General features: G+C 37.5%; 1 protein-coding gene across 1 annotated transcript; it reads right to left on the bottom strand.

The window, feature by feature from the left end:
- Positions 1-5,677: 5,677 nt before the first annotated feature.
- TDRD15 (tudor domain containing 15) lies at positions 5,678-11,707 on the bottom strand. Its single transcript, XM_065630493.1, has one exon. The coding sequence runs from the start codon at positions 11,702-11,704 to the stop codon at positions 5,678-5,680; it is 6,027 nt and encodes a 2,008-aa protein (XP_065486565.1). The 5' UTR covers positions 11,705-11,707.
- Between the last annotated feature and the right edge of the window lie 2,161 nt (positions 11,708-13,868).

Below are 13,868 nucleotides of genomic sequence, written 5' to 3' on the forward strand. Positions count from 1 at the left end.
TATATTATGTGTTAAATTCAAACACCTATGAAATCAGCATGATTAAACACTAAAAAATTAATCAGAATGAAAGTCTGTCAAATAGTGTTTTCTCTCTTAACCCCTTGGTATTCCTTTAAAGTACAAAAGCGAAAAAAAAAAAAGAGAATATTAAACCTATTTAAACCCCATTTTTACCCAATTTATTTTTATTTGCAGCAAAATTATTTCACAGAACTAGGTCAAGTTATATATTACAGGGTCACCTAGTTGGATTCCTAATGTGTACTGCTTACTAAAAATTACATTGCAATCACAGTTTTAGTTCCTTCAATATGCAGATCTAGACATGGTGGTCCTAGAAACTTTCTTATTAAATCTGCAGGAATCAAGATAGCTGCCCTTAAAGTCAGTTCAGAGCTGAATAAATATGTCCATGATTTTGTTTTTGCCGTGTTTATTATGGAAAAAATGATTCTCAAAGAGAAATAACCAAATGAGATGAAATAACCAAAAATGAGATGTTCAAATGTGTCTAAATAATTCAGAAATATAAATTTAATAGGAATTAATGGGAATGTGCATTTTTAAGTGCTTTTGAATAGCCAGTCTACAAACATAGTATTTATGTATCTACAGTAACAAGGAATTTGCCACCATTTACTTGTATCAGGTCCCCCTTAAAATAGTGTTCCAACCTTTTTCCCCCACTCTAGTTCTTCTATGTTTTTACCTTTCCTCAGAACAAAAGCAGAAAGGTCATCACTTAAAAGCAATACAAGAAAGCGGTAAATCTCCTGCAAACGCCTGCCAGGAATCATGCCTGCATGCACAGAGCCACCAGATGCCAGTGCAGCTCACCCGATTCATCAGAACCCAGCAGCCTCCTGCAAACTGACAGGAGCTCATCGCAGCGTCTTTAAGAGGCGCTGCCACCACGCAAACACCATGGGGATGAATCTGAAGAGGAGTGAAGCTCGTATCACAAATTTCTTTCACGTCAAGTGCTTCCTGCTGCCCCACACATGTTGGATGCTAAAAAGCATTCCCAGTTGGAGCAGCATTCCCAGTCTCTGCTATTCCCAGTCTAAAATCACAGCTACTAAAGCACACCCAAGCATAATCCTCTGAGGACATTAAGGGTAAGTAAAAGCAACAGAGGCTCTTTTGCATCCTTAAGTTTGATTTTATGTAATAGATGATTATTTGTTAGTTTCTATGAGCTCTTCTTCACGCTCTACACTCAAATTTAATTTCCTTTCTTTTTATCGCAAACTTTAAAAGTCTTCACACACTTGGTGAGCACTGAAACCTAAACTTCTGCTTGAAAGCCAAAATTTGTATGCTGCCTGGCCTGTACAAACATTCAATAACTAGTCAGCCACTTCAGAACTACCCATCCCGTATCTCGAGTGAAACCTTTTCATTCTCTTCCTCTCTTACTACATGAATCCCTAATGATCTCAAATCTCCTCTCGGGCTCACTATTTCTGCTGGCTGAGGTCTGAACACATTTGTCTCTGGAGGTAGTACAGGGTTACTGCTAAACCTGCCTGAAAGGATTGGAAAAATCAGTAATAGGCACTCTTCCTCTAGGGACTAATGCTGCATGGTAATGAGTTACTAAAACTAGGCGTCTTATTGTACAGTCTTGTTATTGTACTATCTTAAAGCTCTCTTAGGAAAATATTATACATATACCTTCCCCAATATCAGGTAAGCTTTATGGATGTCACAGAGGCACCCCAAAAGTCAATTTTAGGCAGACAACAAGTTCCAAAACAGACTTCATTCTATCCAGAAAAGTACAGCCAATAAACTGACTAGAAAGAGGGTTTATAGAATTATTTAGCACTCCTGACAACATAAAATACAGGTTCGGATATCAGTTGAGGAGATTATTGGGGTACGACAACGTAAGAATAATGAGGATCCACAATGTGCACTCACTCACTAAACCAGAGGCCCCTCACTCAAGGGTACCCAGCAGAAACAATCACTCAGCTGGGTTAGGTGAGGGCTCACACTTGCCTGGGTTAGGCAAGGACTCATTCAAGGATATATCCAGTAAACAACCACTCACCGCAGGAGGAGATGAGGCGCTGTCGATCCAGGAATCTCCTTACCCAGCCTAAGGGGAGGGCTCCAGTTCACAGACCCACTGCTCCGAGAAGACCACTCAAAGGAGGTCTTCAGTGGGGACCCCATTTTATAGCCTGGTCAGATCTGGCTGTGGGCATTACAACATGGTCCAAAAGCTTTGCAGCTACTCTGGGCACCTCCTCTGTTAAGGACCCTGTCAATTGACTGAGGGTTCCACCCCTCCTGCCCCCCCAGCTGGTGGAGGTGAAATCACCCTGCCCCGGGGTATGGGAGGATGTGACTGTCAGCACCTTGGTACCACCCGAGGTGTGTACAGGCACAATAGGGCACAAAAAGGAGCCATTACCTGCCCTATTGAAGGCTCTGGATCTCAGAGAGATGTGCAACTGCCACAATGGAACATTCTAAAATGCCAGAACACTAGAAAAACTCTAAATAATCTTTTAATATACTTTAAATGTTCAGCAATGCACATCTTCAAAAGTAAATAACGGAAAATGTTTCTCAAAGTAACTGCGTACAAATCAAAAAAGTCTGATGTAACAGTATTGTAGCAGTGTGCATATCTGGCACAAAAGGCCTGGCTGCCTTTACAGCAGAGTGTGCTAGAGAGCACACACCTGAGCGGCAGGACGCAGATGATGGTGGAGTGTGGGACACGTGTCATCCAGAGAGCTGTACAAGTGAGCAGGCAGAACACCTGTGCCATTTGCACAGCATTCCAAAGCAAACCCTGACTCTGTACAAGCCGCTACGATTCACTTCACAGCTGCTGGCCCACAGGACAAGGGTTGATCCTTGCCACCATCCCACAAAGAACATACTGATGTACCTTCAGTTATTTTTCCAATGCATTCACGAACCAAAAAGGTCACGGAAAGCTTCAAAATATTCAGAATGACGTAGGCAAGGCCAGTTACACACAGAAGATAAGCATTTTATTATTCATGACAAAAAGGCAGAATACTAAGTACGACAGTATACATGGGAATATTTTTAATTTCAAACAAATGCAACCAGTTCTCTATCACTTTCATGGATTAAAAAAATAGTAAAAATAATCATAGTAATCAATGACACAGTATAAACAAATACAGATATACATTACCAAATCAATGGAGTGTTTTTGCTCAGAATTATGCTTGCCCAAAACCAAACAGGGAAACACACCTAAACTTCCAAATCCTAAATAAATGAGTATTTATTTCAACCAGATTAGAAGTACAGTCTCTCCTGCTTACAAGAAACATGCTGTTATAGCTGAGGTTGGGGGCAAGGGAAGTAAACACCAAAGAATGAAAACTGGGAATAAAATCCATAGCCAGACATCCCAGCAACTTAGCATCTAACAATCGTAATGTAACCTTATAGTGCACTTCTGAAAATCTGTATCAACAATGGCAACAAAAGACAATCTCTATATTTACAGGTGCAACATAATCCTGAAAACACTATCTAGTTTTTAACTGAAGCACTTCAGAAAAGGAACTACCATCACAAGCTAGACTCATTATGAGTTGAAAATAAAACACATTCTTGCAAATAAATGTAACATTTGCAATTTGCAGAAGAGAAAAATAGTACACACACAGCTGTTTATTTTTTTCTTTATCATCTGTTGTTTCTAGGCTCCATTTTTTAACATTAGGTGAGCAGTGTTCTGCAAGTACACACAAGTTAAAGCACAATATACATTAGCAAACAAAAGAATCTATTAATATTACACCAACAGGACCAGCATTTAGGATATCTAGATGATCTTTGAAAAGAAAAGACAACCAAGCACTTGCAGTTCCAAGTGAATAATAGCCAGGAGTTAGAATCAGAGTTAATTATCCCTTAAGTGTCAGTGCCTCTACATGAAAATTAAGTATTACTTGGCACTACAACAAACATAGCCCAATGAAGTAAATGTAAGGTTATCACTCAACATGAGTAATGCACAAAACAACCTTTGCATTTTACCATAAAAGCAAGCAGCATGTCAAACTATTGACAAAGAATGTGCCACGTAGATGCTTAACTAAGAAAAACTTCAAATTCTGCAATATAATAAAATAGTGCAATATAAAGGAGACAGTTAGCAATCACAAATGGTTACAAAAAGCCCCCTCTATTTAATCAATACATTAATGGAACACTTCTGATACTTCAGTTAATATTTATGTAAGAAATTTTATCTTGTGCATTTTCCGATTCGTTACTCATGGGCAGCTTTCACCTGTATACTGAAAATATTTGCATGCTTTTTGAATAATATAGAAGCAAACAACTTCGTAAAGATCAGCTGGCATTTTCATATCTCTCATTTATTCAAATTTCCAGTATACGTCTCTTTCCTTTAAAAAATTAAATTCTGTTCTCCAGATAGCACTTTCAGGCTTTTACAGAATACATCATGATATATAGGGGCAGTAGGGGAGTGCTCTCAAGATTATATTTGCATACAGAGCTGCATCAGATGTATTGTCTATCATTAAGGATGATTGTCTATCATTTTTCCATTTAAATTAAAAAAAAAAAAAGTCACAGGCCATACAGAGAAAAACCCTCACACTTCAGGCCTCTTCATGCTTTATCTTTGCCCAAACAACTGGGGGGAGGGAAAGGGGGATAAAAAAAATATAAAAACAAAACAGAGAAGCATCTAACAAATTCTTATAATTTCAGAATGACTGAAAAGAAAAAAAAAAAAAAGTCCTAAGATACATATAGCGTATCATTCTCCTGAAAAGCCTCTGAATGTTTCCCTTCAAGATACAAACGGCACTAAGTACATGGTGAAAACTTCCTCTCTTCATTTTGACAAACGGGTGAGGAAGAGCAGATGAGGGGAATGAGCACTGTCAGCAGAGACAACGACTCTAATTGTGATGCAACTCAGATCAAGAGAAACTTGAGACAAGTCAACGGTATCTTTAAGTTGTTTTCCTTGGCTCTTGGTGTAATCTCCCATAAATAAGGATTCAAGCTTTTGGCTTAATTTTAGTAAACTGTCTCCTAACAAGATAAAGATACACAGAGCTTTGGACTTAGAAAGAATATGCTGGGCATCTTTGTTTTCCGAGCATTGAAAACAAGACAACACCACTGTAACCCAGATGTTCCTAAAAATTAAGTTTATATATATATATATAGACAAACATAAATTGTAAAAGCACTCTGACAGAAAGATTTGCCAAAAAACATGATTGTCTAAATAAATACAACAAGATATCTTGGAAGAATAAAAAATATTCAAGAGCAGAATCTGTTTTATTTTTGGGGTTTTTGTGTTTTGTTTTGTTTTTTATGTAATGAAGTGGTACTTTCCTAACTGCAGTCTACTTGTTATTCAAATAATTCTTTTGATAATATCTTCACATTGTTTTTCTAGACTGTGGAACATCAGAATCACAAGTTTCTGGTAGCAGAATTACTCTGCATTAAAGTCAATTTTACTTTTCTTGTCATGACAATGCTGAAAAAACCCACTACTTCTTCACAGTACTTTTGTAGTTTTCTTTTAGTTACATGAACTCAGATCCTTTGTTAATGATATTCCAACACCCGTTTTAGCAGACCTTCCTTATTTGACACTTTGTCACAGGTAGTCCTATGCTTCAGATACTTTTTTGTTTCTCTTCTTTTTGTCAGCAAAAGAAGAGTTTTTGTCATAATCTGGTTCAAAAAGGGAAGAACAGTAACTAGAATTTGGACACTCACGCTGCAAATCTGTTTTTTCTGATTTAATTCTGTTAACTGGAATGAGGCAGCACCTACCTCTAGAGTGGACTGCATGGCCAGCAGCAATTAAAGCATGAGCAAGATTGTTCTCCTCATACATAACATCCACCTCTAATTTCATTTCAGAGCCATAGTGTTTAAAATGAAATATCAGACCTGGTTTACTAAGAAGCTTCTGAAACAGAAGTTTAGCCTCATCACTCCAGTATTCCCCCTTAGCAGGAACTGTATCATGTAAAGAGCAGGAATGTGCCAAGCGTGGTAAATAAGACAGACTTTCTGGAATAACTTTAAGTTTATGGATATCACAGTAAGGGATGCTCTTCAGAAAGCCATAATCAATAAATGTAAGAACAACAGACTGACTTGTTGCTTCACTAATTTCTGCCCTGTTCCACTGCTCTTCCAGTTCAAATTTGATCAAGCATCTACCACCAGGAGCCACAAGTTCTTTTGGCAAAGCTGGCAAGTCATCAGGAAGGTCAGAAAGCAGCAAAGACAAGTTTTTCATGCAATCAAATAAGACTTCAAACTGTACGCAGAAGTTTGAAGGATCAGTAACTGCAGTCACAAACCCAGGACACCTTCTGCCACTCTGCATCAGCGTCCACGTGACTGAATCTATCTTGAATGATGTATCCAACTCCTTACAGTCTGCATTACTGGATTTTTCTGGTGCAACAATAGCCTGACAATTACTTAAGAGCTGGTTCAAATACTCCTGGAGTAGAATTTTCCCTATTAAAATATCTACTTCCCAAATACAGGAGGATTCCAAGTATCTCAAAAACAAGATCCTTATTTCATGATCCAGGAGTGCATTTGCTACATGTACAAATTGCATGTTCTTCAGTTTTTTAATCCAAACCCATTTACAAAATACAGCCTGTTTAGGAATACTTTTAATCTTGTCACTGAGCATTTTTGCATTATTTAAGGATACCATCTCACACTTGCCATAATCCATGAAAAAAACTAGCATTAGCTTCTCCCTGGCAAATTTCTTTATCACTTTTGATCGATACCACTTCAAGTTCCTTTCAGATTTTGTCATACATTCCAATCCTTCTCCAATGTCATCCACTTTAAGCAAATCACTTCTTTGTGCTTCTTTGACAAGCATTACATTTAACTCATGTAATATCTGCAAATTTTTAAGTAACTGTACATGAAATTCTCCACTCTCTGAAATACTAATTACTTCTGCTCTTTCTACTTGTTCAGAATTTAGATCTTGAGGAACAACATTTAAGGGTGTTTTGGAAGTATTTTTCATCATAACAGTCTTAGTTTTACTTAGACCACCTAAACAATTCCCTGGCTTTCTATCTTGAGTATTAGCATTTGTAACCACAATTTGTTTCGGTCTATTTTCCTGATTATGCATTGGCACACTTTGACACCTTGTCTTCCTCTTTTTGTGCAGAAGGTCAGACATAGACTTTCCATCACAAATTACATCTATTTCCCATTGATCTCCGTGCTGCTGTAAGAACTTGCAAGCAACTGGCTTGTTATGTATTTTGCTTACAAAATAGGAAGTACTTTCATTAGTCCAGCTTTCATCAGGAACACTTTTTACTCTGCTAAGGAAACAATGAACACTGAGCCTGGGCAAAGTTAAGAACCTTTCCTGAATCCTGCAGATTTTTGAAGGACTTAGAATTGCTGTATTACCATAGTCAATGAATTCTACCTCAAGGCAGTTTCCCGATTTGAGAGCTTTAATAACTGCTCTATAGTAAAAACAATCACTGTCATACTCTGCTACAATGAGATCCCCTACCATGAGCTCATCTAAGCAATTTTTGTTACCTATATTCAGCACACTTTCATTTAATTCTTCTGCTAGTTGTATTATTAAGTTTTCATCCTCTGCAAAATGAACATAGAAACTCAATGGACTATTCATATGAGAAATATACCCTGCTACTTCAGAATTCACCCGAATTTCACGTTGAGGAAGACTGATTAATTTAGGTATATTTTCATTACTCCTTTCCTGATGACCTGTATAATTTAGTCTTTCATTATGAGATTCAGAGAGGTCATTTACAGTTATTTCCTTTGAATTTAAAGCAGGATGACAGAGTGATTGAGAAGCAGGCTCTCCAACCAGAGGCTCCACTCTGTGCTCCAGAACAGCACTGACAGTATTTCTAGAACCTGGGTCTTCGCTGTCCTGTAAATTTACCAGTTTTGAGGACCCACTACACACCTTTTGTGTGCTACATACAGTTTGCTCTTCATCTTCAAAGTTCTCTCCCATACCTGTCCGATGATACTTATCATATACTTGGCATTTCACTTCAGTTTTCAATTTAACACTTTCAAGATTTTTAACGTTTACTTCATTAATTTCTTTGTCATCTTCCATGTGACACACAATGCCTCTATTACTTACAACAAATTGTTCTGTATTTTCCAGTGCAAATTCTTCCAATATTTTTTCTTTAATTTTTGTACTTACTTCGAGCTGTCCATCATACAACTCCATGACAATCTGTCCATCTGATTCTCTAGATACAATGACAGCCTTCAGCAATTTACCAAAGAATGTATGCTCAAACCATCTAGTAACTCTTGCTGGAATTCTTGTCTCCCTAAGATCTGAGAGACAGCACTTAATAGCTTGCATGGGTGTGAATATTAAGTCAGTGGCAGAGTCTGGAATAGGCATCAACTGCTCCCTCTCTACCATATTCTTATTTCCAAAATCCACAAAATCCGCACATAGATAGGATGTCGATTCCACAGGAAGAGCCAAAGCTCTATAAAACAGACCATCTTCAAAATGTCTGGCTATACATAATCGCATATTGCTGGTGTCATATTTTGCATTATTTGACATTTTACTTATGACATCAACCTTCTTCATCAATGCCTCTATCGTTTCAGTGTTTCGATTAAGCTGACAATAGAATTTTGAAGGACTATGTACGTGAGTTATATAGACCTCCTCCTCGCTTCCAATTTTAATATCAAAAGATGAGTACCAAAAACTGTACAGAGAACCCAAAGATGCAAGGTTTGTTAGACCAATATATTCAGACTGGCTAAGACCCCGTTCTCTAAGGAACTCCTCTGCACTAATAAGTGGAGTCTGTAAGTCAACTATATTGCATAAAGAGTTGGGGCTTAGAAGAATGAGAGCATGAATTACACAAGTCAGTGATCCTCCAGAAACAGAAATGAAGTCTTCAAAATGCCTACACACCTCTTCAGACCAACTAAGTGAGTCAGTTTGTAAGGGCATATTTTTAAGTGCACATCGAAAAGCTTGACTTTCCAGAGTTAGGAATTCTGGAAGAACAGCTTGAAGATCTTTAATTAAAACTCTTTCCCGATAACCATAGTCTACAAAAACTACATCAACTTTATTTGTGGATACTTGCTGCACAACCGTTGCTCTGTACCACTTCCCATCTTTGGGACATTTAACAATACAGGCAACCTGTCCAGTTTTGTAAGGGTTAGTATGTTCTTCATAGTAAGCCTGAATTCGTTCCATTAATTTATTTAGCTCTGGCAGTTTTCTTTGCAACTGACATGAAAAATCTGCTGGGGAAACAAAGTAAGAACACATCACTTCAAAAACAGCTCCTGGTTTAAACACAAATTCTTTATAAAGTAATTTTTTCTCATTTACCAACTTACAGCTTTTAGAGATAGCACCTTTTCCAAAACACGACAGCACAACAGGTTCTCTCAGCTCTGAAGGCACACTTAATGACTTTTGCTTCTGAAATCTCCCTCCATTTCCAGATACCTTGTTCTTACGAACATTACAGACACTCTGTGCATTTACTTTTTTTTCCTTTAATTTGTAGGGGTTCTGGCCTTGACCTTTTTTTCCCGAATTTAGAACAGAATCTGGTGTCTTTTCCCAGTATTCAGCATAACCAGCTTGAACCATACACATGGCAATATTTTCTTGTTGCAAGCCATTCTTATACTGTATGTTAACAACATACTTGTTGTTTTGCTTTCCAATTACATGAAGTAAGAGTAGTTTGTTAAACACAATGTCTTTGAAGAAATCAATTTCCTTTTTAACCCACACACCATCAACAGGAAATGTGCAAGCAAGTGCACAATACATAGCTAAAGCTGGTAAATCAGAAAACTCAGGAAGCAATGTTTTCACATCATGGCAGGGTACTGTATCTATATTTCCAAAGTCCAAAAAATAAACAGTAATATTTACATGAAGCACTTCAATGACAACACCCCGATAATAACACATGTCTTTGCTGTACCGGGCACAGCACAGCAATCCAGGTTCTGGGTTTTTAAGGACCATTTCATCAGCTCCACACTGGTTATATGTCTCTGCAATATTTTTCATCAAGGCTTGAAATTCATTCTGATATTCATATGTTTGAATCCAGAAGTCAGATGGATTTATGACATATACCACCAAAGCAGTATGGAAAGAATTCATTTGCATTTCTATGCTTTTGTAGTGGCTCGACAAAGAAATATCCCATTCAGGTAAGCCGTTTTTTGTATATTTCTTTCCAGTACAATTCTTAAATGAGTTGTATCTCCCATCACATGGCTTGCTGTTTACACCAATACTTGTGATTTTTGTTTCCAAAAGAGAGACACACAGTGCAGCTGCCTCATTCAGGTTTTCTGGATGCTTATCTTTAATTCCAAGATTTTGATTTTGCAGTGTAATATAATACAGGCGTTTCATGTCACTGAATAAATCAACATGGACACACACAATAGTTTGTCTTATCAAGGCCTGTGTAAGTTCTTTCAGCTGCATTTTTATTACTGTTTCATCCTGACCACCAAAACAAGACAGAGCACATGGAAACGAAATCATCGGTAATGCCATGAACTCCACTTTAAGTTTCTGGATGCAACTCGATGACACAGCTTCAATATTGCCAAAATCCATAAACCAGACTTCCACACTGTCAGCAAGAAGCTGTTTTATCACTCCTCTATGCCATTGTCCATTTTGCCTTTTGGCAGCACAGAGTAGCCCTAAACTATCAAAAGAGTTATCTTCTCTACTGATAGCTTCATAGTACAAATGCATAGCTCCTGTTAAATCTTCCAGCTCTTTCTGCCATTTCTGTATCTGACAGTAAAATTTATTTGGGCTTACTGCAGCAGTTATTTTTACATTTTCTTTACTACCAACAGGTAGACGTGGAAAGAGATCATCTGGAACTGGCCAAAAACCTGTTGGTTTCTGAGAACTACTGAAAGTAAGGAACTCCTTGACTGGATACATCTGTCGCAACAATTGTGGCACTCTCTTACAAAGGATTTCTTGGGGAAATGCTCTTAACATTTCTACAATAAGACAAAAGGAATCTCCATCAATTAATTTTCCTAACTTCAGTTCAAGAACATCACTAATGATCTTTGGCACTTCTAGAATAAACAGTTGGTATGGTGTAACAGCTTTCACGTGACCTGTAATCTGTAATCCTACCAGAGATGAAAAATAGTTAATGGCTTTTGGACACCATTTTTCTACAAGAGGAAGTATGCTTGCAAAAACACCCAAAACCACCTTTGGAGGCAGCTGAAACAAATCATCACAAGCAGTCGCAAGATGCGTTTCTTCAACCACCAGCACTTGCCCAGTGTCTATAAGAAAAGCCTCACAGGTAGTCTCTCTCTTTTCCAGAATTCTTCCTCTATGCCACTTTCCTTTTGTGTCTTCCACCAAACAAGATCCACCAACACAAACATTACCTTTTACTTTGAATACACGTTGTATTTCGTTTTGTAGTATGTAATAGTCAAGCTCACACGCTGCCTTGTATTGACCCTGGAACACTATAACCAAGCATTCAGGATGGCATTCTATACGAGTTATCTTCAGATTTATGTCTACTATGTTTGGCGAGGGAGTCAGAGATTCCATTTTGTCTGCAAAGAGAAGTAGTAAGATCAGCCTGGTTATTTTCCTTATTTCTTCTTTGTCAACTAATTCTTGACATGAAATTTGTTTTCAAAATGCTTAGCATATTATAACACTTCTGGTTAAAATGTATACTAAGCATTTATCAGTGTCATGTTTTATGCAACAGGGATAAAGTGACACAACACTCTTTACAAAAAGACATGTTCAGATAACATCTGTAAAGAAGTACCTCTGCACTTGCTCTTGTGGCTACAGACTAATTTTACCACTTGAGAATGATCTGTAAACATAAACCTGTTCCCAGAATAACACAGAGAAATAAAGATTATAACAGAAAAAAGGGGGTGGGGAGGAGAGGAGACAGACACAACAACAGGGACATGGAACAGGACAGACAACTAGGAAGATAACTATTTCTTCTCAAAGAAAACAAAAGAGTAGAAAGAATTCGTGTCTTTTATACAATTTATTCTCATCTCACAAATGTTACTTACATCCAGTAAATTTAACTGCAAATTTCTCCAAAGGAGAGAAAATACAGTGTTTCATTGCACTGGACTTGTAGTTACGAGTTTACCTGCAAAAGCATTTCTAGTCTGTTTCTCTCTTTTTAATATGTGAATGACCAATATGTGAATGACCCCTTTACTCACCCCATATTCTGTGTAAATCACTTCTTCAAATCAATGACAATTTACACCTCTGTGCTTTACTGTTTACTTAATCTAGCTGTCTATATACTATCAGGTCAGCTGTAGCATATTTAAAGTTTTCATAATTGTAATGACACACAGAACACATTATCTATGTGCAACATTTCTGCACTGCCCATTAACAGTTCTGCCATGTGTGTTTTGTATCATCTCAACATTACGATTCTGACAGTTTAAGTATCTTCAAACCCTTCAGATATTTCTCTGACCTTCATCTATAATCTGGTCTTCCAGATCAGCTTCCAGTTCCATTCAAATTCGTTAATGGATCTGTGACTGCACATTGTTTAAAAAGGCTGTGCATGCCCATAATTTAACCAAGCAATTCTATGAAATTAACTGCTGTTCTAACCAAGTAATTAGGGGTAGAAAACATCTATCAAATGCAAAGACAGCGGATGAACACACAAGTACTGACTGGCTAAACCATATGCTTGATTTGTTAATTTTTATGCAAACCTAAAAGCAAAACTTTCAGTTTCAACTACAAGTTATTAGAGCAGAATCTTCCTCAGCCTGCAAAAAATCCTCAACAGAACTGTTTTGGTTTTTATCACAAGCATATATGAATTAGCTAGTGATCACACAATCTGCCTTCAGATTAAATACCAATCCCTATCATTCTAGTTCCACCAAAAAAAATATTAATAAATAAATGAGCACTTTTACTGTAAAGCTTACCAGAACATCTCAGGCAGATGACAAGATACATGACTTCTCAAAAAATAACAACAAAAAAACCGCCTCAAACCACCTGTCACCCAAGAAGCCTCCTAGTAAAAGCAGTACTAAATCTATACCTGACAAACACCTCCTTAAACAAGTCCCCGTTTTCCACTTTTGCCTGAAATGAAATAGAAAGCTAAACTCTGGGGTTTTTTTGTTTTTAAATGAAATAACAGGACAGCCTTCAGGAATGAGTTCAGTCTGCCTGGAAGAAACACCTGATCAATAGACAGAATCAAACTTTTGAAGGTGCACCACTAATGCTTTTATTTTTTCACTGAAAAAAACCCTGGCTGGAGAAACATATCACAAGTGAGGACAATTTGCACACCGACATTTGCTTGCCCCTTGTCACTGCCTAAATAACAGCATCACACTGACACAGGCACATTTCTACAGTTTACAAAGTGACTTTTGCTGTTTACTCACCTATATACCAGCTGCGACTTCTTCATTCAGGCCACACCTGCAGAAACCTCAACTCTCTTATTAAAAAATCTGAATCTCTCTACAAGGAAAGCCAATAGAAAAATATACATAAATTATTGTACTACTTCTCTAAATCCTCCTCCTGCCCAACAAACACCCTGGAAGAGTTCCTCATAGCCAATTTAATTACAATATTAAAATTTCAAAAGTCAGAATTACAAAACTGAACCCACCAAACAGCAGGGTAAGACCATTCTTTCTTCACTGCAATTCAAAAACCACACCACTCGGAAGAA

The sequence above is a fragment of the Caloenas nicobarica genome, chromosome 3 (genome assembly GCF_036013445.1).
Source record: "Caloenas nicobarica isolate bCalNic1 chromosome 3, bCalNic1.hap1, whole genome shotgun sequence".
NCBI lineage: Eukaryota > Metazoa > Chordata > Aves > Columbiformes > Columbidae > Caloenas > Caloenas nicobarica.